This window comes from Protopterus annectens, chromosome 7.part0, assembly GCF_019279795.1.
Source record: "Protopterus annectens isolate FY-2018-M chromosome 7.part0, PAN1.0, whole genome shotgun sequence".
In the NCBI taxonomy this organism is placed as follows: Eukaryota; Metazoa; Chordata; order Ceratodontiformes; family Protopteridae; genus Protopterus; species Protopterus annectens.
The window spans coordinates 361,055,581-361,078,799 of NC_056739.1; the positions used below are offsets into that span (position 1 = coordinate 361,055,581).

Below are 23,219 nucleotides of genomic sequence, written 5' to 3' on the forward strand. Positions count from 1 at the left end.
CCATCAAGGAGATATTGATAGTTAAAAAAAAATGTGTGCATGTAGTCCAACAGCATTTATTTGGTTCTGTTTGCTTTTTTGACTTGGTCCATGTATAGATGACTGCAGTCCACCCTGAGTATATACTCAGTTTGTCAACAAAGTGAACCGCTGTGGAAATAGATCGAATCACTCTTTATTGAATGATACAGATTTTGAAATAAGGAATATCCATTGTTTGTGGTTACAGTAAGACTGTGATAAGAGTTTAATACCAAAACATCCAGATTTACCACAAATGTTAGCATTAGGAGTGGGAGTGTGTGTGTGTGTGTGTGTGTGTGTGTGTGTGTGTGTGTGTGTGTGTGTGTGTGTGTGTGTGTGTGTGTGTGTGTGCGCAAGTGTTTGTACATTTTGGTTAGAGTAAAGGATGGGGAAAGGGATAGACTTACTACTGTATATGTATGCTGGTATAATGTGAAGCATGTCTGTGTGCCTTTTGTAGTAATAGTGTTTCTTAGGTAGGTATAAAGCTGAAGTTAGGGGCAGGGTTAGGCTTAGCACACATTAAAAAGAATGGCTGGGGGAGGTTTCCATAACTCTTCCAATATTCAGACAAAGTGTGCTTCGAAGTTAGTGGCAGGGTTTTGGTTAACTGATTGCAGAATAAAATTATTTGCCTTAAGTTTGCAATTTATTAGAGTTTTGATCAATTTATGTTTTTCAATAAGTATATGTTTTGTTGTGCCAGCAACTCATCACCCATTTCTCGATGCTTGTGTCTGTTGATAATTCATTTTACTTATTTAACTGGGAAAGTCCGACTTGGAACAAAGCCAATTTTCAGTGGAGGTCTGGGGAGAAACACTCCAGACATATGTCTTTGTAATGTGGGAGGAAAGCAGAGCACCCAGAGAAAACCCACACAAATGGAGGGAGAACATGCAGACTCCACACAGAAGGAACCCCAGCTGAGAATCGAACTAGACAACCTCTTGCTGTGAGATGACAATGCTACTGTTGCACCACTGCACCATCCAATAAATACGTGTATAGATAGACACAGATACATATGAATCCCTAAATCATAATTTGTAAATCATAGAGATGCTGTAGATGGAGCTGACATGAATTACTAGCTAGCACAGTGAGCAGAACTAAATAAAACAGCAAGTTAGTGCAGCATTTCTTCACAGATGTCCATGTTGTCCTTAATGACATGACTTTATAATGATGTCATCCAAATGATATTGTGTGCACCAAAGGTCACGCCATTGCATGACTGCTTAGAAGGCTTAATACCAGCTTATCCTGCCTTACAGGTGACAGGTGCAAGTAGTTGTAGCTGCAGGATGCTGAAGGTGCTAAATGCATTTAGTCTTTGTGTGTGTGTGCGTGTCTGTGTGTGAGCGCGCGTGTGTGTGTGTGTGTGTGTGTGTGTGTGTGTGTGTGTGTGTGTGTGTGTGTGTGTGTGTGTGTGTGTGTGTGTGTGTGTGTGTGTGTTTGTGCATGCGCTCTGTGTGTGTGTGTGTGTGTGTGTGTGTGTGTGTGTGTGTGTGTGCATGTACATGTGTGTCCTGTGTGTCTGCTGTGTGCAGGACTGTGGAACAGTATGTTGAATATACGCACATGTCAATGGTTCCTAGAAGCTATTATAATTAGTGAACAGAAACAGCACCATCTGAATAACTAGTTTGTTACACTGATCAATCATATGCCTTTTGAAGTGTTATTGAGAATTTTACCTTCAGGTGTAAGTACTCTGTTGCAGCTAAGTGCATATTATATATATTTTTTTTTTTTGTAGCTAGCCCCTTAACCACATGCTTATATTTATGTGTATACTAAACACATAATTTAAAATGTTCTTGATAAATATAATATCACAGATTAAGGAAAAAAAATTGTACAAAATATTTGGACAAAATGGCTAAGAGTATGTTATGCTTAATAAGAAAAAAATAATTTAAATGCATTTACTAAGGACCATTTTATCTGTATTTTCTGCTGATTTGGTGACGAGTGAGTTAAAGAGTTGCTCAAGCAAAACACTTCAAGCAGAAAAGTAAAGCAAGTACTCTTGGCCACCTACATAAATTTAAAACTGGGCTGATCTTTCATGAATATTCAGTTAGCTGATACATATTATGTTATCTCTGGCACCCCACCAACCGCTTGGCAGATGGGACCAAGCATCAAGTCAAAGGGTTTTATTGGCTAATGATATGTTAATATTTGCTGATGCTGCAGCCTTTTGTTGCCAGCATTAGTTGAACTGTAGCTGAACTGTATTAGACACAAACAATTGCAAATTAGATTTGCTAAGACTATTGTTAGCAGCCATAATAGTCTCCTCAGGACCTGGACCACTATACACTTAGTAAAACAAAAAAAAAAAAAATCCAGACACAAACCGTGTTGGATTATCCTCTAATTTGATCATTTAAGCAGGACAGCAGTATAAGAATATTTGGGAAATGTAGCTATGACTCTGGAATTCCACTGATCAGGCACCCTCCCCAAAAAAATAATATTACACAAAGGAACGAGACACATAATATAAACATTGTATCAGAATTTAGCTCCTTTTCGGATATTTATTTAAGCATGTTACTGGTATTTAAAATGTGCAGCTTGTAAATGAGAGCATTGTAGAATAATCAAATGCCTTATTATTCCTTCTCACTATTCATTTTCAGTGCCACCCTATACCCTATACAATTATAACTCACCTTAGTTTCCTCCTCTCCATAGTCATACAGATCTGCATAATTAGTTATATCAAGAGTTTCCCCATAGTTGTCCAAATCAAGGTCAAAACTGTCAAGGTCAAAGCCTTCATTCTTCAGAGTGCTTTCCTTGGCTGTCTTCTTCTCCTTTCCAGTATCAGTGACCGGTGCTGTGAGCACTACCCCTAAGGTCAGAAATGCTGTGAGCACAAATGCCAGTGATAGCATTGTCTTCATGCTGGAAGGAAAATAAAAGAAAGAGTAAAAGCCACGAGGAAAGCGTTCCTCACCAACTAGCATTGGCACTGTCTGTCTCGTCTATCTGTTATGGCATACGGTCTCATAAACTTGTAACTGTTAACAACAGTTTATGTACTAGTGTTATTTAAGTTTGGGTTAAAAAGGTGGAAATAAATAGACAAATGATATTACAGTGCACATTTCTAGGTTAGCAAGTGGAAACAAATACATCAATAAGAAACTAGTGTCGAAATTTGAAAATTTAAATGCAGTCATTTATGAAAAGGCAGAAACTATGTTTTTTTTAGTATAATAAACAAGGCACGCACGCAAGACAGTTGGTGCTCGGTCCAAACCACAACTATGAACCAGAAAGAAGGGACCAGCACTCAAAGGCAGCAGTTAAAATATACATTTAATTAGATTGTAACAACAACCTAATGTATAATGCACATACCGGTTTCGGCCAACAATGCCTTTCTCAATGTGTCTTTATCCAAACATTTTAATTACAGCCCATAATGCATTCAGCTAACAATTTATACTGTCTTCTTAAAGTGGTATGTCCCACATTCATTCTGTATTACTGACAGTTTAGCTAAACACATAGACACCATATTTTGTAAATGAATTCACTAAAATAAACCTGTTACCTACAACAAAATATGTAACTTCAATGTTATTTAACTGTGATTTATACATATTTATATAGTGAAATCCATTTATAACAGCAATATTAAACCAGATATGAGTAATATGAAAATTTTGTGCAATATTCAACATATTTTAACTTTTTAGGGTACATCTGCAGAATGACAAATTATATATCCAATGTAATGTATGAAAAGATGCAAGAAATTTAAGGAATAGTAATAGATACTAAAAATATGATGATGTTGCTATATCTGAGATAACATATCACAATTAAATCAATATTATTCCACTGTGAATATCACATTTTATACCATTTATCCTTCACATACATGATATTCATTAAGTCCGGGTTTAAAACGGGCCCCAAGTGTAGTGATCCATCTTTCTTCCATATTGTTTAATTTGTTGTGCCAACCCATTTTGAAATTCCTATGTGATTGTATTCTGTCTATAATAGTGAACTGAAATGAAGCTGTAGTGTGTTGTCTGGTGTGTTTGTATAAAGCGTTGGTTATGCGCCTATTCCGAATGGCGCTTAAGTGTTCACTAATTCTGATCCTCATAGGCCTAGAAGTCTGGCCTACATAAAAAGCAGAGCAAGAACATTGTGCCAAGTATGTCACCCAGTCCGAACTACAGTTTCCAAATATTTTGATGTTAAAAATTTTTGGTGTATTTTTGCTGGTAAATTCTTTTGTTTTGCGAATATGTTGACATAAACTGCAGTGTCCACATGGATAACAGCCAACCAATGTGTCTCCAAATAATGTGGTTTGGTGTTGTATACCAGGAAGGCGGCGTTTGTAATGTGCAAAATTGGACTGTATATTTCGTCCTCTTCGATAGGAAAATAAACAATTTTCTGGAAGAATATCCCTGAGAAAGGAATTAGACTGTAAGGTTCCCCAATGTTTTTCAACAATTTTTCTAAACCATTTGGTATTGTTACCATATGTAGTGATCAACCTGATTGGTTGTTTGGTGGACTGAAGCCCTTCTGTAGATTTATTGTATTGAAGTAAATCCTCACGTCTTTTTTTGTCAATTTGTGCAACCGTGTTTTTAAGTCGGTTGATATTATATCCTCTGTCTGTAAATCTTGTAGTTAATTCACCAGTTTTTTTATGATATTCCATATCAGATGAACAAATCCTTTTAAGCCGTATATATTGTGATTTTGGAATATTGGTAATGATGTGGCGGGGATGGGAACTTGTTGCATGTTGAATAGTGTTATATTGCGGAAATTTTCGATGTATTGTTGTTGACAAAGTGTGATCTTCCAATCTATTAATTAATACATCCAAAAACACTATTTCCGTATATCCAATGTTAATGGTAAATTCTATGTCCCATGGGTTGTTGTTAAGGTATTCCACGAATTTAGTAAGGACCTCTCGGCTGCCTCGCCACACCAACCAACAGTCATCTAAATATCTCCGCCATATATCCATATGTTCCAAAAGATGTTTCGCTGGTTGTCATAAATAAGATGTAGTTCCAAATACCCCATAAAGAGATCAGCATAAATTGGGGCAAAGGAAGCCCCCATCGCAGTACCCTTAATTTGCCAAAATGGTATCCCTTCAAAGTAGAATATATTTTTTTGTAAAACGAATTTGGTAAGTTGGATAAGAAAGTTGTTGAATCCAGTGGAATATAGTTTTGCTTCCGTGAGCCAGTATGTTACAGCTTGAATACCTGCAGAATGTGGTATACTTGTGTATAGAGATGTTACATCTAACGTACACAAAAGCCAATTTTCCTCCAGTTGAGAATCTTCAAGAATGTTTAGGAATTGTGTCGTGTCTTGAATTCGTGATCGTACCATGGACAATAGTGGTTTAAGATATTCTGTTAACAAGGCGGACAATGGTTCAGTTAAGGACCTGTGACCAGACACTATAGGTCTACCCGGGGGGTTATTTAAATTTTTGTGTGTCTTTGGTATTAAATAAAGAAATTGAGGCATGGGTTCTGATACTTTTAGTTGGTTCGCGACCTGAGATGAGATGATTTCTTCTTCTTCCGCTAAATCCAGAAATGAATCTATTTCAGATTTAAAATTAGAAGTAGGATCTATTGCCATCTTGATGTAGAACCTGGAATCTGATAACTGTGTTATTGCCTCTGCCTTATATTTAATGTAATCCATGACAACAATTCCACCACCTTTGTCTGCATTGGTAATGACAATGTTTTTATTTTGTTGTAATTGTATTAATGCTTCCCTTTCTTGTTTGTTTAAATTGTTACGTGCAGTTTCAAGGTTTTTTGAAAAGTGTAAATCCCTTGAAACACATTCCTTGAATGTCGATACATATTTATCCATTGGGGGCATGAATGAAGATTTGCCAAATTTGAAACCTGTAGATCTTTGAGAGTTATTAGTGTCTGAAAAAAATAACTTAAGGTTAAGATTTCTGCAAAAATGATTAATGACTTCTACAAATGAATGTTCTGACACCGATGCTGTGGGTACAAAATTTAGTCCTTTATTAAGTACTTGGTATTGACATTCTGTTAATTCTATGGATGAGATATTCAAAACATTATTTATTGTGTTGTGACTTGTTTGAGTAATGTCTGTAAACTGGTGGGAACTCTGTCCTTGTTTGTGTTTGGCATCTTTCTTGCTTCACAAGTATTACATGGTATAACTACATCCAAAGGTAGTGGCTGCTAAATTGCCATCAATAATTTTAAGGCAGTAAAATACCAAAATTATTTTATCTGACACAGTACCTTATGTAAAGATATGTGTATACTCAGTTACAATGATAAATATTTTCCATTATGAAGAAGTATGTCCCAAAAGACATTTAAAACACAAAAAATCAGCATTTCCTAAGAAATTTACACATTTTGTTTACATAATGGTGTAAGTCTACCTCAATGTCAGCTTGTACTGTCTTCCAATATTTGATCAGGACTGATGAAATTGCTAACTGCATATGAATTATGCACTTCCATTCCACTAGAGTAAGTTTAAATATTGCTATGGGTATTCCTAAAACTCAGAATTCCTGATTTGTAAAGGGGTGGGTGTGTGGGGTCTGTTTGTCTTTCCTACCTGGGTCAACATAACTCTCAACAATTCATGGATAAACTCAGAAATAATCATTAACATCAAGGACACTTTTAAAATATTAGTACTATTAACTTGAGACATTGGTAGAAGTAGAGAATGTGAAATGATGCAAATTTTTTGAAGAAAATTTATAACTCTAATTATTGTCATTATTTATTAAGAATAATTCACCACTTTTTCCTCTAAAGTCAAAGATTAGAGAAGGAATTAACAGGGATGGTGCTAAAAATTGAGTCAAAATAAGGGACAGGCCTGAAAGTAAAGAATAGTTAAAAGGTATGAGGGTTAGCTTTTCGTTATTTTGTCCTTCACCCCCCCCCTCACCCGGGTTCTATTCCTTCCTTCATTTCTGAGGAGTATGCTTCTCCCCAAGGGAATGTATAATGTATAAGATGAAGTTCAGATATATCTATATCTATATCTATCTCTAGATATATATATATATATATATATATATATATATATATATATATATATATATATATATATATATATATAGATAGATAGATAGATAATGAAATTTCATAACGGTGAATTTCATAAAACTGAGACCATAACATCGAAATTCAAAACACTGAAAATCCAAAACATTGAAAACTCAGAACATTGAAAGTGTGCTTCATAACATTGAAAACTACATTGCACAAGTAAATAAGATCCCCTCCACCTACAACAACACCTAACTAACAAATACACGTTCTACAAAGTTTCTGCAGTGGGGCAAGCCCCCCTCTGCCCCCACCCCGTAAATTAAATATACCAACTCCAAGATCACAGCATAGTGGAAAAAAGTTAATTTAACTACAGTGGAAAAAAGTTAATTTCCTAACCTCAGTGTAGGAAACTGAGGGATTTAGATATTTTGGTCTCAATGTTATGAAATTCAATGTTATGAAATTTCAATGTTGTGAAGTAAACCCATATATATATATATATATATATATATATATATATATATATATATATATATATATATATTCCATGTAGGTCAGGGGTATATTCTGGCTGGTATATGTCTGATCAGATGCATATCAGGTGGGCATATCTGGTTAGGTCTGAGAGTCATAATCCCCCAAATCATTTGTGAGACATTTATTTTTACATGACTTGTCTTGGATGCTTACCTTCCCAAATAAAGTTGAGAAAAGCCTTTTGGTGTTTTTAATACAGCAGTGAGATACATCAGAAATGTAGGCAGCAGTACTATATGAATTGCCAAGATCTTAGCTAGTAAAGGTAGATTTAGGCTTGACCAGGTTCAGAGCTCCCCTTGGCAAAGAATAAAGTGATCTCATAGATTATTTCTGGCTGCATTGCTAAAGAATTGCACCACTGTTATCTCTAGAAATATATGATATAGGCCTGTGTTGAATGGTTTGCCTAAGATACACAAGGACTCAACTAACCCTCCCTTTAGATGCATTTTGGCAGGGAGTGGATGGCTCACTGAGCCAATTTCCATATATCTTGACAAATAGTTTAAACCTATTTTATCTACATGCAAATCAGTGTTAATTGACACAAAATAGTTTCTACATGATTTGCTTAAATTTGTAAATGAGAACAATGGCAGAGATTTAGGATGGTTTATCACTATGGATGTGAAATCCTTGTTTACCATCATACCTAATGAAGAAGATGTACAGATGGTTAGAGATGTTTTAATAATTAGAAATGTATATGATAGTAAACATGTAGACTTCTTATGTTTATTAACAGAAATGGTGTTGGAAAACAATGTTTTCACTTTTAATTTATTATATTATTTGCAAACATCTGGTGAAGCTATGGGCACTTCGTGTGCTAATAGCTACGCCAATTTGGTTAAGTCTAGATGAGAGGAAAGCATCATGTAGCTTCAGAATATTATTCATCACACATATCCTTCCATACACGGTTTGTGGATGATATTTTTTTATTATGGAGAGATGATTTATTACAGTTGCATCAATTCATCAATATGCTGAACACTAGTACTAATTTTTTGGAATTTTCATATAAACACTCAGATGTTTCCATTGAATTTTTAGATGTTTTATTGGTTAAGACAGATAATAACACTATAGACAGTAAATTAAATAGGAAGGAATGCTATCGGCCTACATATGTACATAGAAACAGCATGCTTACCTTACTTGGATAGAAGGAAGTTTCTTTGCTCACCAGTGGGAGTGGGGGGCTTGAGCAGCCTACCTGTCCTTGGGGGAAGTGACCTCAGCACAAGAAGCTGTAGTAATTGGTTGTTTTGGACAATTTCTAGCTCTTTTGTAGTTCACTGTTTAAAATCCGCCTCTGGGCGTTTTTTTCTGGCTATACTGCTCAGACAAGCTCCACGTGGGTTTACAGAGTGGTCCTAGCAGCAGGGATCTCAGAAAAGCGACTACCTTCTGGATTTAAGTATCTTTGCTTTTTTTTCACTTGGAATAGCTTCTGTAGCTTACCTTGAACTAGCCTGAATTGTTTTTTAACTGATTGCTGCATTATTTTAAAATCTGCACTTAAAGTTACATTTTAGTCGAATTTGATCAAAAGTTTGCTTGTTTGTTTGTTTAATTTAACTGTGGAGGCTGCCCACTAAAGTGTGCTAGCCTGTGTAACTAATTTATCACTGTTTCTGCATTTTCTGTGTGTTTCTACCAAAAAAACAAAAACAAAATAAAAATTCCTTGTTTTCCCGCCTTCCTCGACTAGTTTAGACCAGTTTACAGGCATTGCTGTATTCTGGGCTGTGGTGTAGTTCCTGTGTTGTCCATTACCTTACTTGGATAGAAGGAAGTTTCTTTGCTCACCAGTGGGAGTGGGGAGCCTTGAGCAGCCTACCTGTCCTTGGGGAAAGTGACCTCAGCACAAGAAGCTGTAGTAATTGGTTGTTTTGGACCATTTCTAGCTCTTTTGTAGTTCACTGTTTAACATCTGCGTTTGCACGGCTTTGCGTGGTTGTGCGCATAGCGCAGCACCAGTTAAACAAGGTTAAACTTTTTCTGGCTCCGCCAAGTCTGCTCTTCAAATTTTCCCTTAAGGAAGCTCTACTCTTAGTATAACCAGACTGCTCACTGTATTATAAACCTGGCACTTGTTCTCAATACTTCTCTACTAAGTAAGCACTCTCGTACTAAGTAAAGCACTACATCTACTTACCACACCTGTGAATATCCACTTCCCTTAAAGGTATACCACTCCCTTATACTGTTCTAGCATGTCGAGTAGTAGATTACTGGCGTCGTCTCCAGTTCAGCTGGTCAATCTGGGTATCTTGAGACAATGCTACAATTGTCTCATGTACACAGACAACCCTCTCCTCCTCCCAACAAACACAAATACATGTGAGAGATGCAACTATATAGCCAAACTAGAGGCTGAACTCTCTCAACTCAGGGCTGGCATGACCAGACAGGAGGAGATGGCAACCACACACACAACAATCCCAGTCCCACATAGACCTACCACAACTGCAAACCAAACACATAAAAACACAAAGACATACTCGGAGGCTCTAATAAAAAAACTTACCAAAACAACAGAGGCTCCCAAAGTAGACATCCAAAAATCCACCACCTCAAAACAAAACACATGCAACACATACTTCAATAAATCAGTGTGTCGACCAATCACAGCCCTTAAGGCCAAACACCTTGCCTGATACACTAGTAATAGGTGACTCCATAGTCAGACACACTGATGTCCCACTGACCAGGCTGAACAAGGAGAAGGTGACTGTGAGCTGTCTATCGGGAGCTAGGATCCGCCACATAACACACACTCAGGTCACTCCAAAGCAAGTACAAATATGACTCCGTCATTGTCCATGCTGGTGTGAATGACCTGAGACGTACCTCCCTGGACCACATGAAAAGAGACATAGAGGAGCTCTCCGATTATGTAGCCCAGGCTGGTATGACCCTGACCCTGAGCAGCATCTTGCCCTAACCAAGAATGATACCACAATACAAAGACAAGCTGATCAGCTTTAACAATTGGCTCAAGTACTGGTGTCATTCTAGGGGGATCCAATGTCTGCCTGCCTGGGATGATATGTTGGACAAGCCACGCTGCTTCACAAGGGATGGCTTACACCTGTCACCACTGGGCTTCCGGATATTGGCTAAGGCTCTTGCCACCCCCATAGTGCCTTTTTTAGGCAAGGCTCAAAGGACAAACCCACCTCCTTAGAAAACAAAAATGGAAAAAAACTAAGGGTAATGCTGCTCAACGCCAGAAGTCTAAATCTCAAGATGCAGGCACTTGATGCACTCCTCAGCATGGAGAACATTGACGTCTGTGCAGTAACTGAAACATGGTTCAAGGCTCCTGAGAGCACCCCAGCGCTACCAGGCTATACCTCGTATCATGCTTTTCGGCCCCAAAACCTGGGCCGAACCACAAAGGGAGGGGAGTGTCCATATTCATAAAGGACACCCACACCTCCAGGTTAGTAGCAACACATGAAGCATCAGAGACCATACAGGTGCAACTAACCATAGGCAAAACTGCTATACAACTGGTAGCATGTTACAGACCACCCTCCCAATCTCAAGAACCCCACTCAGCCTTCCTGAAGACATTGGAGGATATGAATGTATCTCAAAATACCATCATACTGGGAGACTTCAACTACCCAAACATAGATTGGGTACATTATTCTAGCCCTAATACCCTAGCCCAAAGGTTCATGGAATTCATAAATTCAAATGCACTGGAACAACTAGTCACCTCTCCCACTAGGGGAGATAATATACTAGACCTGATCATCACAAACATGAGGACAAAATGCTCCACACCGGAAGTATACCCCTCACTAGTGAGATCTGACCACAAACTAATCACCCTGGATATACATATCCCACCTCCACCCCAGCACAAAAGACCACAGTGAAAAATTTCTCAAAAGCAGACTTCACTCTTCTTAAGACTGAGATGGTATCCTTTAAGCCCACTGTGCCAGTGGATACCACATCCCACAATGCCGAATCCTTCACAAATGCTTTCTATGGACATCTCCAAGAATGCATGGATCATGCAATCCCAAACAAATCCAAGTCCCTCTCCACCAAATGTAAGCATCCTGTCTGGTGGACCTCAGCCATAAACAAATTGTATAACAAAGAAGGAAGCTACTGCACGTCAGAGCGAAATCCCATGAAGGGAAGACATCTCTGATCAACATTAGCAGAAAACTACGTTCTCTCATAAAACATCCAAGGCAAACTTTGAGAGAAAAATCGCTAAGGATACTAAAGATAACCACAAAGCCTTCTTCAGCTATGTTAGAAACCTGGTGAAACTCTCAGATATGCTCAGAGTTGGTTCACAACAACAAAAAATACACTGAACCCACAGATATTGCTAACATTCTGGCTGACAGGTTCAGTGCAAATTTCTCCCCTCCTTCACCCCCAAAAGAAGAAATACTTATCCCAGCTGAATGTAATCTCCCTGTCATCTCAGATGTCCAAGTGAGAACCACCCTAAACAAAGCAAAAAACACAGCATCAATGGGACCTGACAGTATCCCGGGGTGTATGTTACGTGAACTCCAAGAGGAACTAAACCCACACATAAAAATGCTATTTAACCTTAGCCTTACTTCGGGATATGTACCTGAACACTGGCATACAGCAACAGTGGTCCCACTCCACAATGGGGGGTGCCTCTACAGACCCTGGAAACTACTGCCCCATAAGCTTAACTAGCCTGGTCTGCAAAGCTATGGAAAGAATCATTATGGAGCTCATAAACAGAGACATAGGGGACCTACAGACACTTGGCCCCACCCAGTTCGGCTTTGTAAAGGGCAGATCCTGCCTTTTAAACCTGGTTGACTTTTTCAAAACAGTCACTAGAGCCATTGATGAGGGCAAAGCAGTCCATACAGCATACCTGGACTTGGCTAAGGCCTTCGACACAATACCTCACTCAGGCATCATAGATAAGCTAAACAGCTTAAAAGTAAACCCTTATGTCACTAGATGGGTTGCAAACTGGCTAAAGGACAGAACCCATAAAGTTAAAATCGCTGGAGCAATGTCAGACTCAAAGCCAGTCACAAGTGGTGTCCCACAGGGATCTGTCCTGGGACCCCTCTTGTTCGGCATTTATTTCTCAGATGTTAAAGCAAACATGGGAGGGCTGTGGCTGACAAAGTTCACAGATGACTGCAAACTAGGCGCCATAGTCGATACACCAGCAGACACACACATCCTACAAAAAGGCCTCACTGAAATGGACAACTGGTGCCATAGTCACGGCTTTAAACTAAATTCCAAAAAATGTATAGTCATCCCTTTTGGAAAAAACAAAGTACCCACAAATTATCACATAGACAGCAACCCAATGAGTATGGAAAAAGTAATCAGAGACCTAGGGACCCAAGTAGACAGCGACCTCTCATTTGACACCCACATTGCCAAACTGGTTAGAAAAACATTCTACCTTGCACACCTCATCATGAAGGGATTCACATCCAGATCCAAGGATGTCATTGTACCCCTATATTCCTCCCTCATCAGACCCATGATTGAGTACAATGCCCCATTTGGTATGTACCTCACCCGGCATTTGCAACAGCTGGAGAGACCACAAAAGTACCTCACCAAAAGGATCAAGGGTCTCCAACATATGTCTTATTCTGCCAGACTAAACAAACTTCAGCTCTATTCAGTAGCATACTGCCTGCTCAGAGGTGATCTCTGCCTGATGTACAAGGCCATGTCCAATCAGTATCTGATGGACATGCTCCACCTCAAAAAATCCAAATCTATCAGGACCACGAGAGCTAAAGACTTAAACCTCGGCACAAGTATGAATAGGACATGCTGGAGGGATAGATTCATAACCCAGAGGCTTCCCATGCTTTGGAACAGGATCCCAGTTCGTATTAGGCAGAGCCCCTCACTGACTCTCTTCAAGAGAAATCTTGATGAGTGGATGGGAGATCGTAAGTTTACCCCAGGGGTCACATCTGTGTCACTGCTAGACAGGGGCACAGTAAACTAATTCTATTATATAAGGGGACCGTCATTGTGTCACTACTAGACAGAGGCACAGTATTCTAGATTTATTCTGTACATTTTTGTACCATTTCATGGGGTGGCAAAAGCCACATCACTATGGCTAGGCTTACAAATGCCCCAGGGCAGATAGCCTAGTACTATACTATGAAACTATGAAACTATGAAACTTTGAAACTATATACTATGAAACTATGCATTCTGGTCACGTGTTCCGCAATGTACTGAAAGGGCAAAGTATGTGTATTAGTCGATTACATAATGACAACATGGATTCTGAAAGAGGATTACAGCAATTAAATTCTGACTTTAGTTTGAGAGGTTACCATACAGATGAGGTGAATAGAATGCAAGAAATGGTTAGAAGAGAGAGATTAACTATGGCCAAACCATATTATTCTAAACATAATAATATGCCTCATGATATCAATAGGAAGAGAAGTAATACTCCATTTTTTAGTCTCACATTTTCCAGTGATGAGAGAAATATAAGGGAGATAATATCCAAACACTGGACCATTCTGGGGACCAATAAAGATAAATTCTCTATTGTGGGTGATAGACCCAGATTTGGATACAGAAATAAGAAATCCATATGTCATAGATTATTCTATCCGCAACTTGCTAATGTGGAATCAATTAATATTACTGACCAACACACCACTAGATGTGACAAATGCTCATATTGCAATTTTACAGATGAGTCCCATATGTTTATACATCCAGTCAGTAATAAATCATTCACACACTTCCCAAAAGCAAACTGCAATACTAGGAATTTGGTATAATTAGCACACTGTACACTATGCCTGAGTTTCTACGTTGGTAAAACCAACAGAAGCTTGAGGGAAAGGATACGTGACCACATGTATTGTGCATGAAGAGGCATGACATATAGTGCGATAGCCAAACATATGCAGATTTCTGGTAATACACACACATTCAAATTTCTAGTTGGAAATTTTAGATGTAGATGCTAGAATGGGCGACTTGATAAATAAAACCTATCAAGCCGAGATGAGATGGATCTTCAGACTTGGAGCACATTGTTCACCAGGATTAAATGAACATGTTTTGGTACAACCTGCCCTAAGAGCTAGGTCTCTTAGGAAGTGTTAGTTTAGGTATGAAGTTGCACTGTCATACTTTACTTTTGTACTTCATTTATAATGCACGAATTGCATATGGTCCTTCCTGTATATCTGACAGATTAGCCTAGTTTTACGCTTCAGAGGTATTTTTATGGCTCAACTGCATTTAATACGCTATATATTTGCTTTAGTGTTTATATACAAATTGAATTTTATTTATTTAATGTTAGTATATTTATTTATTAATATGTATATCTGTATTATACATTAAATAATTGTATTATTTATGCCTCTGAGAATGTGTCTAGGGGGTGTTTATACATGGTATATGTTATTAGCAATTTTGTGCTTTTTAACATCACTATAGTAACCTAATGATGCACAGCATGTGATTGGATACATTGTATGATGAGCTGGTATTTAAACACCAAGTGTTTTCAGTTGTTTATTAGATCTGAAGAAGCTACATGCGAAAGCGCATATCTATCTCTGCACCAGTTTTGCTTTATTTTTATTTCATTCATTAAATTGTTTAGGTTATCCCTACCATGGACTGCTGGTGTGCTTTTATACAGTTTTTGTGGTTGCAAGGCAGGGGTTTAATCTCACTTGCAATGTTTTCTTTTTGGATTAATAGTACAGCTGTTACTTTTTTGCTACTAAAAGAGACATGGCTGAGGGAGCTGCATTGGAAATTGAATTGGATTATAATCCACACATCAATTCAAAGACTTCCACAGAAGGTGATGGCCACAACCGTTTGTCTAACTTTATAAAGGGCAGTGACAATCCATTGCTAAGTGATGAGTTTGCCATTGACTCTAGAGAATAAGGGGAGATATTCGAAGACCTCAGGGCCTACAAGGAATCTATGAAAGATCTGGAGAATGATCTTTATCGAGTGAAACGCTTACAGTGCCAGAGATTCCACATGGAAGCATGCTGCAAGTTGAAAGTTATACCCTGAAGTGTTAGGATATGTGTTATGCCCACATATGGTGAACAACACCCACAGCTGCTAGCAAAATGGCAGCAACTAAATCTTGAAACAAGCTATTCCTATATGAGATTACTACTAGATTACTTTTCACCTATTGAAAAAGAATTGACTGAACACATTCAACGGCTGCAGGAAGTGATTTACTCCCAGTATCCTGCAGCATTAGTTGATATTAAAGTGTGCAAGATTGTAGACCACATGCACATCTGCGAAAAGAAACTTTTAGCTCAGAAAAAGAAAAAAATTGTAACATGACACTGGGGATTTTGTGCATAATCATGTATTTACCTGGCCCTGAGAAAAGGCTGCTAGGACTGCTAATAAACAGATTATTTCGAACAGTGAGATGAACTCACGGAATCCACTTTTAAAAACAGGAAGTTCCAATAACAATGCAGCTAGGAATGGTCCTATCATACTTGACTCACTGGAACATACGTCTACACTTCACGAGCAAGGCTCAACATCTAAAGAGGCAGAGAGAACTAATACTACATCTGAAGTACACAAATCTGCATTATTTGCTCCAAATGCAGATAGTAGCAATGGAGGAGTAAGAAAGGTGAATAGTGAACCGGCAGTACAGAGGAGAACAACAGAAAATGGACAGATGCAGGTTTTTTCCGACCTGCCTTTATTGTACTGTCACAACAGGAAACGGTCGGTGGAAGGATTCGAGAATCGGAATCGGAACAAGCGGAGATATTTAGGGTACAAAGTGGGCATAAATACAATAACATCGATGTGGAAACAAGTGCAGGAAAAATAATACGGAACATCTTGAGAAGAACTTTGATGAAGGATGAGAATCAGGTACTGAACAAAGGTTTGTCTTTTGTACCTGCTCAGTCAGCAGACGTATCTGATACACTAAACGAACTTGGACTATTTCCAGGAACATTTGTTTAAAATTGCTATTTAGTGATACAGATGTAAACAGTAATAATGATTCATTATTTAGAAGCCTAGCACATTTATACCGCAGTGTCATCCTACAGTAGATACATTTTTTTAGGATGTGTGAAAATTACATATATAGTTTGCTTAACAATGAAAGAAAAAAATAAGGTTTTGTCATCTTAACCAAAGCGGAACAATATGCTCTGAAGTGCTTGCAAAATGATAATACAATATCCATCAGACCAGCAGACAAAGATGGACAGTTAGTTGTTATGGATAGGGAATTTTATGTGGATAGTATAAATAATATGCTTCAAGACCATAATACACATAGGCTTATAGATCTGAACACTATTTGTAGAATAAGTGATAACATCTACAGATCACTTAAGGACTGTTTGGGCAACTCTTTATTAACCAACGATTTATATATGTATTTTTTTAGTGGAACATCCTAGAATACCTGTGTTGAATGGTTTGCCTAAGATACACAAGGATGCAATGAACTCTCCCTTTAGACCCATAGTGACAGGGAGTGGGTGGCTCTCTGAGCCAGTTTCCATATATCTTGACAAACAGTTGAAACCTATTTTATCTACGTGAAATCAGTGTTAATTGACACAAAACATTTTCTACATGATTTGTTTAAATTTGTAAATGAGGACAATGGCAGAGATTTAGGATGGTTTATCACTATGGATGTGAAATCCTTGTTTACCAGCATACCTAATGACGAAGGTGTACAGATGGTTAGAGATGTCTTAATAAGTAGAAATGTATATGTTAGTGAACATGTAGACTTCTTATGTTTATTAACAGAAATATTGTTGGAAAACAATGTTTTTACTTTTAATTAATTATATTATTTGCAAACATCTGGCATAGCTATGGGCACTTTGTGTGCTAATAGCTACGCCAATTTGGTTATGTCTTGATGGGATGAAAGCATCATGTATGCTTTGGAATATTATTCGTCACACATACCCTTCTATAACTGCGGTGGTGGTGCTGCGGTAGCATTGTCGCCTCACAGTAAGACGCTGTCCTGTTCGATTCACAGCTAGAGCATCTTCTGTGTGGAGACATGCTTGGATGGGCATACCTTCATTGAAGGTTGTGCGTCAGGGCTGGCAACTCGACACGTAAAAATCTACTACCAATCATTAGCGGACCGGAGTTCTGCTGTGGCGACCCCTAAATGGGAAAAGCCAAAAGACACAACAACAACAACACATACCCTTCTATAGACGGTTTGTGGACAATCTTTTTTTTATTATGGAGAGGTGATTTGTTGCAGTTGCATCAATTCATCAATATGCTGAACACTAGTACAAATTTTTTTGAGTTTTCATATAAACACTCAGATGTTTCCATTGAATTTTTATATGTTTTATTGGTTAAGACAGACGATAACACTACAGACACTAAATTATATAGGAAGGAATGCTATAGGCCTACATATGTACATAGAAACAGCATGCATCCTGGTCACGTGTTCCACAATGTACTGAAAGGGCAAAGTATGTGTATTAGCTGATTACATAATGGCAACATGGATTCTGAAAGAGGAATACAGCAATTAAATTCTGACTTTAGTTCGAGAGGTTACCATACAGATGAGGTGAATAGAATGCAAGAAATGGTTAGAAGAGAGAGATTAACTACGGCCAAACCATATTATTCTAAACATAATAATATGCCTCATGATATCAATAGGAAGAGAAGTAATACTCCATTTTTTAGTCTCACATTTTCTAGTGATGAGAGAAATATAAGGGAGATAATATCCAAACACTGGACCATTCTGGGAACCAACAAAGATATATTCTCTATTGTGGGTGATAAACCCAGATTTGGATACAGAAATAAGAAATCCATACGTCATAGGTTATGCTATCTGCAACTTGCTAATGTGGAATCAATTAACATTACTGACCAACACACCACAAGATGTGACAAATGCTCATATTGCAATTTTATAGATGAGTCCCATACATTTATACATCCAATCAGTAATAAATCATTTACACACTTCCCAAAAGCAAACTGCAATACTAGGAATTTGGTTTACTTAGCACACTGTACACTATGCCTGAGTTTCTACATTGGTAAAACCAAGAGAAGCTTTAGGAAAAGGATACGTGACCACATGTATTGTGCACGAAGAGGCATGACATATAGTGCGATAGCCAAACATATGCAGATTTCTGGTAATACACACACATTCAAATTTCTAGTGTTGGAAGTTTTAGATGTAGATGCCAGAATGGGTGACTTGATAAATAAAACCTATCAAGCCGAGATGAGATGGATCTTCAGACTTGGAGCACATTGTTCACCAGGATTAAATGAACATGTTTCGGTAGAACCTGCCCTAAGAGCTAGGTCTCTTAGGAAGTGTTAGTTTAGGTATGAAGTTGCACTGTCATACTTTACTTTTGTACTTCATTTATAATGCACGAATTGTATATGGTCCTTCCTGTATATCTGACAGATTAGCCTAGTTTTACGCTTCAGAGGTATTTTTATGGCTCAACTGCATTTAGTATGCTATATATTTGCTTTAGTTTTTATATACAAATTGAATTTTATTTATTTAATGTTAGTATATTTATTTATTAATATTTATATTTGTATTATACATTAAATAATTTTATTATTTATGCCTTTGAGAATATGTCTAGGGGATTTTTATACATGGTATATGTTATTAGCAATTATGTGCTTTTTAACATCACTATAGTAACCTAATGATGCACAGCATGTGGTTGGATACATTGTATGATGAGCTGGTATTTAAACACCAAGTGTTTTCAGTTGTTTATTAGATCTGAAGAAGCTACATGTGAAAGCGCTTATCTATCTCTGCACCAGTTTTGCTTTATTTTTATTTCATTCATTAAATTGTTTAGCTTATCCCTGCTGTGGACTGCTGGTGTGCTTTTATACAGTTTACATGATATAGGCTCTAGTGAATATCCAAATGTTTAAACAAATTCCGCCATTCCCATGCTTTGGGGGATTAATGGGAATAATACTGTTTTTTCCAGTTCACTTTGAGATCTGATACTTGGCTAATGCTTCAAAAACCAATAACACTTCTTTTAGATAGATTTAGGGGTGTTTTAGCCACAGCTTATATTGGCATACCAGTTATGATTGAACGTTAGATTTTTGGCTATCGGGATGCCACAGTGGAATCAGTATTGTTTAAGATATAGACTTAATGCCAGAAGGAGCAGTGAAAAGGGGCATCCTTTTCTTGTTCCCCTGTAGAGCCCAAATGTGTCTGAGCACAGATTGTTGATAAGAACCATAACCACAGGCTCTGTATATAGCGTTTTACATCATTGTAGGATCGGGTCTGGAACACCAAAGGTGCTCAATGTGTGCCAGACAAATTCCAATTAAAAGAGTCAGATGTCTTTGACAATCAATAAAAAGGACCATCATAGGGTGATCATGTATTTGGCTAGTTTGATGTACAATCTAGAACACTCAACAAACTTTGTACACCTGTCCTTGTTGCACAAAGCCTCGCTCTGTCTCACCTATCACTTATCCTATGCAGGTCTTCAGTCTTGTTTTTAGTATTTTGACCAAAATGTTGGTTTCTACAGACATTATCTAGATAGGGCTGTAGTTCAGTGTGTCCAAAGAGTTCTTGGCTTCTTTGGGGAAGGTCAGAGTATTTGCAATTCTGGCTTAGAGTAGCAGTACCTCGTTGTCCATGGTCTCATGCAAGAAATATCAGTACCAGTTCCTCTTTAAGGCAGTCATATTGAAAGGGTATCTGGTCTGCAGGCTTTGCCAGATTTTATGCTCTGGATTACCTATTTTCCTTCACCCGGGATAAATGGGTCAAGTTAGAAGATGATGATGTAGCTGTATTTTTAACCGCCTAATTCTTTGAGAAAAGGGTACTCACATCCCCTCTGTATTGCCTGTATACCTGTAGTACATAGTTATATATATAGGTCTAACATCACTTTGTTTATCTTCAGACTAGTAAACCTCAAGCCCTTCTAATCCCTTGAGGGTCCAATGGCCTGTGTGTTTCTGCTTTTCTTCAGCTGTTGGGACAGCAGTTTGGGGGCTGGGACTGTTTCACACAGTAAAGGGTTTTGATATGTTCCCTATTCTGAGTTTTGAGCGTGTATTGTAGAGTTTTGATTTCCTCATTATTTACTTTTATCCTTTCCTGCAAATCTCTTCTTTCCCATTTTAACCTCACGTACTGTGATGTCACTTGAGGAAGTGAAATTTCTGCTTCAGTCAGTTTAGAGTATCGTCAATTTTTGCTCCTGGCTGTCATGTCTGTCAATGTTAAGGGTATTTAGAGTAAAGGCTCCCCTTACCAGTCAATAAGTCTGGGTAACTAGTAAGAATTTCAGCCAAAACTGCCTGAGCCACTGTACCTAGAAGTCTGTTGTACTGATATATGAGCTGCTAGGCATGTATTCTTGGCACAATATAGCACTATCTTTCTGTGATCCAACCTGGCATCTAACAGTCTCCATCCACTCCATTCCTTATAGTAGGGTTTGACCAATGGTGGGGGGGCAGTTGTGTTTGCTATTCCCATTGTAGAGTGATGTTGGTGTAATCCTGTTTTGGGAGTGCTGCACCCTCCAGATATTGACCAAGTACAATTTTTTCACTTTATTTTTTACTGGGTATTATCTTTTCTTAGTCTTCTTTTCCTACTGGGATTCTGTCTCTGGTATGGTTCAATGCAGTATTAAGATTGCTCCCTAATATAATAAATAGATAGTGTCCTCCTAGATTGGTGAAGGCATCAAAGAATTATTTAAATAGTTCTAGGTTCTCATTGTCTGTGCCATAAAAAAAAAAAAAAAGCTTGTAAGGTACATCCTGATGATGTCATGATGTTCAACCCTCAAACCTGGGTCATTACCCACCTTCCTGTACTGTCTATGCTCAGTTTCCCTTTGATCCAGTCTAAGATATTTCTGATTACTATGATGTCTTCCCTCATGACATCCTTACTACCTTATACTATGCACTATCTCTTCCATGTTTGTAACATTTGCTTAACTTCTTTTTTTTTGTATTTTTCAGGGAAAGGCAGTTAATTGTTAAAATCAGGTTAGTGATTTTGCCTACCACCATCTTCTTGATTAGCCTCTTTACTCCACAATCTAAATTAACTATTTTTTCCTATTAATTTTAATAATAATAGCTATATGGGGCTGGAGCCTTATTGAGCTTTCAGCTTTGAAGAAAAAAAGCCTGGGGTGGGGGTCTTCAACTCCTTTAACCTTTCTGTAACTGTGGCCTGCTACAATTAATTCTTGTATGACTGTGATCTATCAGGTTTATGATTATTTGTCCAGCACTCTTGTGATACTTGTCTTCTGAGCTCCGTAATCATATTTAATATCTATCTCACATTATCAATATGTACTTGGATGAAGAAATAAAGTCAGGTAAAATGTAAAATCATTCATCTAAGCAATCAGGTTTTAGATCAAGTCTATCAGTTAAAGTCAAGTTCAGTCTCAAGTTCAAAATATCCACACAGATGAGACACAAAAATACTTCCACAGAGGACACTAGTCTGATTAAAACAGGGAGGAGGTCTCATGATTAGTACTAATCAAGTTGGTGGAGATCCAGCAGTCACTCCAGTGAACACTTGTACCAGTGCGACTCTGTCACAGGCCTTTTGCATGATATCCAACTCCTTCAAGTTGGGATGAGGTTCAGTGAAGTCCCAAGAAGATTCTGCCTCTTCTTCCTATTATTCTGCCAAAAGGAGGTAGCAATTAAACTCTTTCACAGGATGATGAGTTTGGTGTCTATTGGATCCACCTTCTTTTTGATCCACTCTCAGTTCAATTATCATTGCATTAATCTTTTCTTTCCTGTGGATATTATTGATGCTTTCAGTGATGGTATCAACTTTATTTTGCTATCACCATTGAATTTGGAAGGTATGGATTATCGTTGGGTAGTAACCAGTCCATCCTGAAGATAAACCTCTGCTTCTGTAGTAAAGTTTAAAAAGTACCTTTATAGTTCACTTCCCTGCCTCCTCACCTGTACTAAAAGAAAGTTGAATCTAGAAGCCTTGTTCTCTAAATATTTTGAGGGACAGAAAGAATGCTTTATGCTTACTATATACAGCCAAACTACAGTGAGATGCACAACTATACCCCCCCATCTGACAATTGCGACTAAAGTCTCTTGCAGTCTGGAGGATCACTTCTCTAGCCATGTAATTTAAGCAATGGAAGGTGAAATGTCTGGGTAGGTTTCTGACATGCACTCAGTGAGCTCACTCAATCTCAGTTGCCTTATTTATCTCTACCGGAGTTTGACCAGTTCTTGTCTTATGATGCTCACAGGATCCTCTTCTTCTATGACCTTTGTTAACCTTACATTTCTAGGATTATTAGGACAGTAACTATTTTCAATATATATACAACCATACACCACCACCAGAACACTCCATTCCAGTGACAAACTCCTAGTTAAATCCACCAAAGCTACCAACTCAGCTGG

The 23,219-nt window shown here is 37.9% G+C and overlaps 1 protein-coding gene across 2 annotated transcripts in view; it reads right to left on the reverse strand.

Moving 5' to 3' along the window:
- The window catches only part of LOC122806466 (opticin-like), a 264,467-nt gene that overhangs the window by 137,297 nt on the left and 103,951 nt on the right, over nt 1–23,219 (reverse strand). For both annotated transcript variants that reach the window (XM_044076931.1, XM_044076932.1), the window contains one exon: nt 2,712–2,946. In XM_044076931.1, coding sequence (XP_043932866.1) covers nt 2,712–2,946 — 235 coding nt within the window. The remainder of the gene's footprint in view (nt 1–2,711; nt 2,947–23,219) is intronic.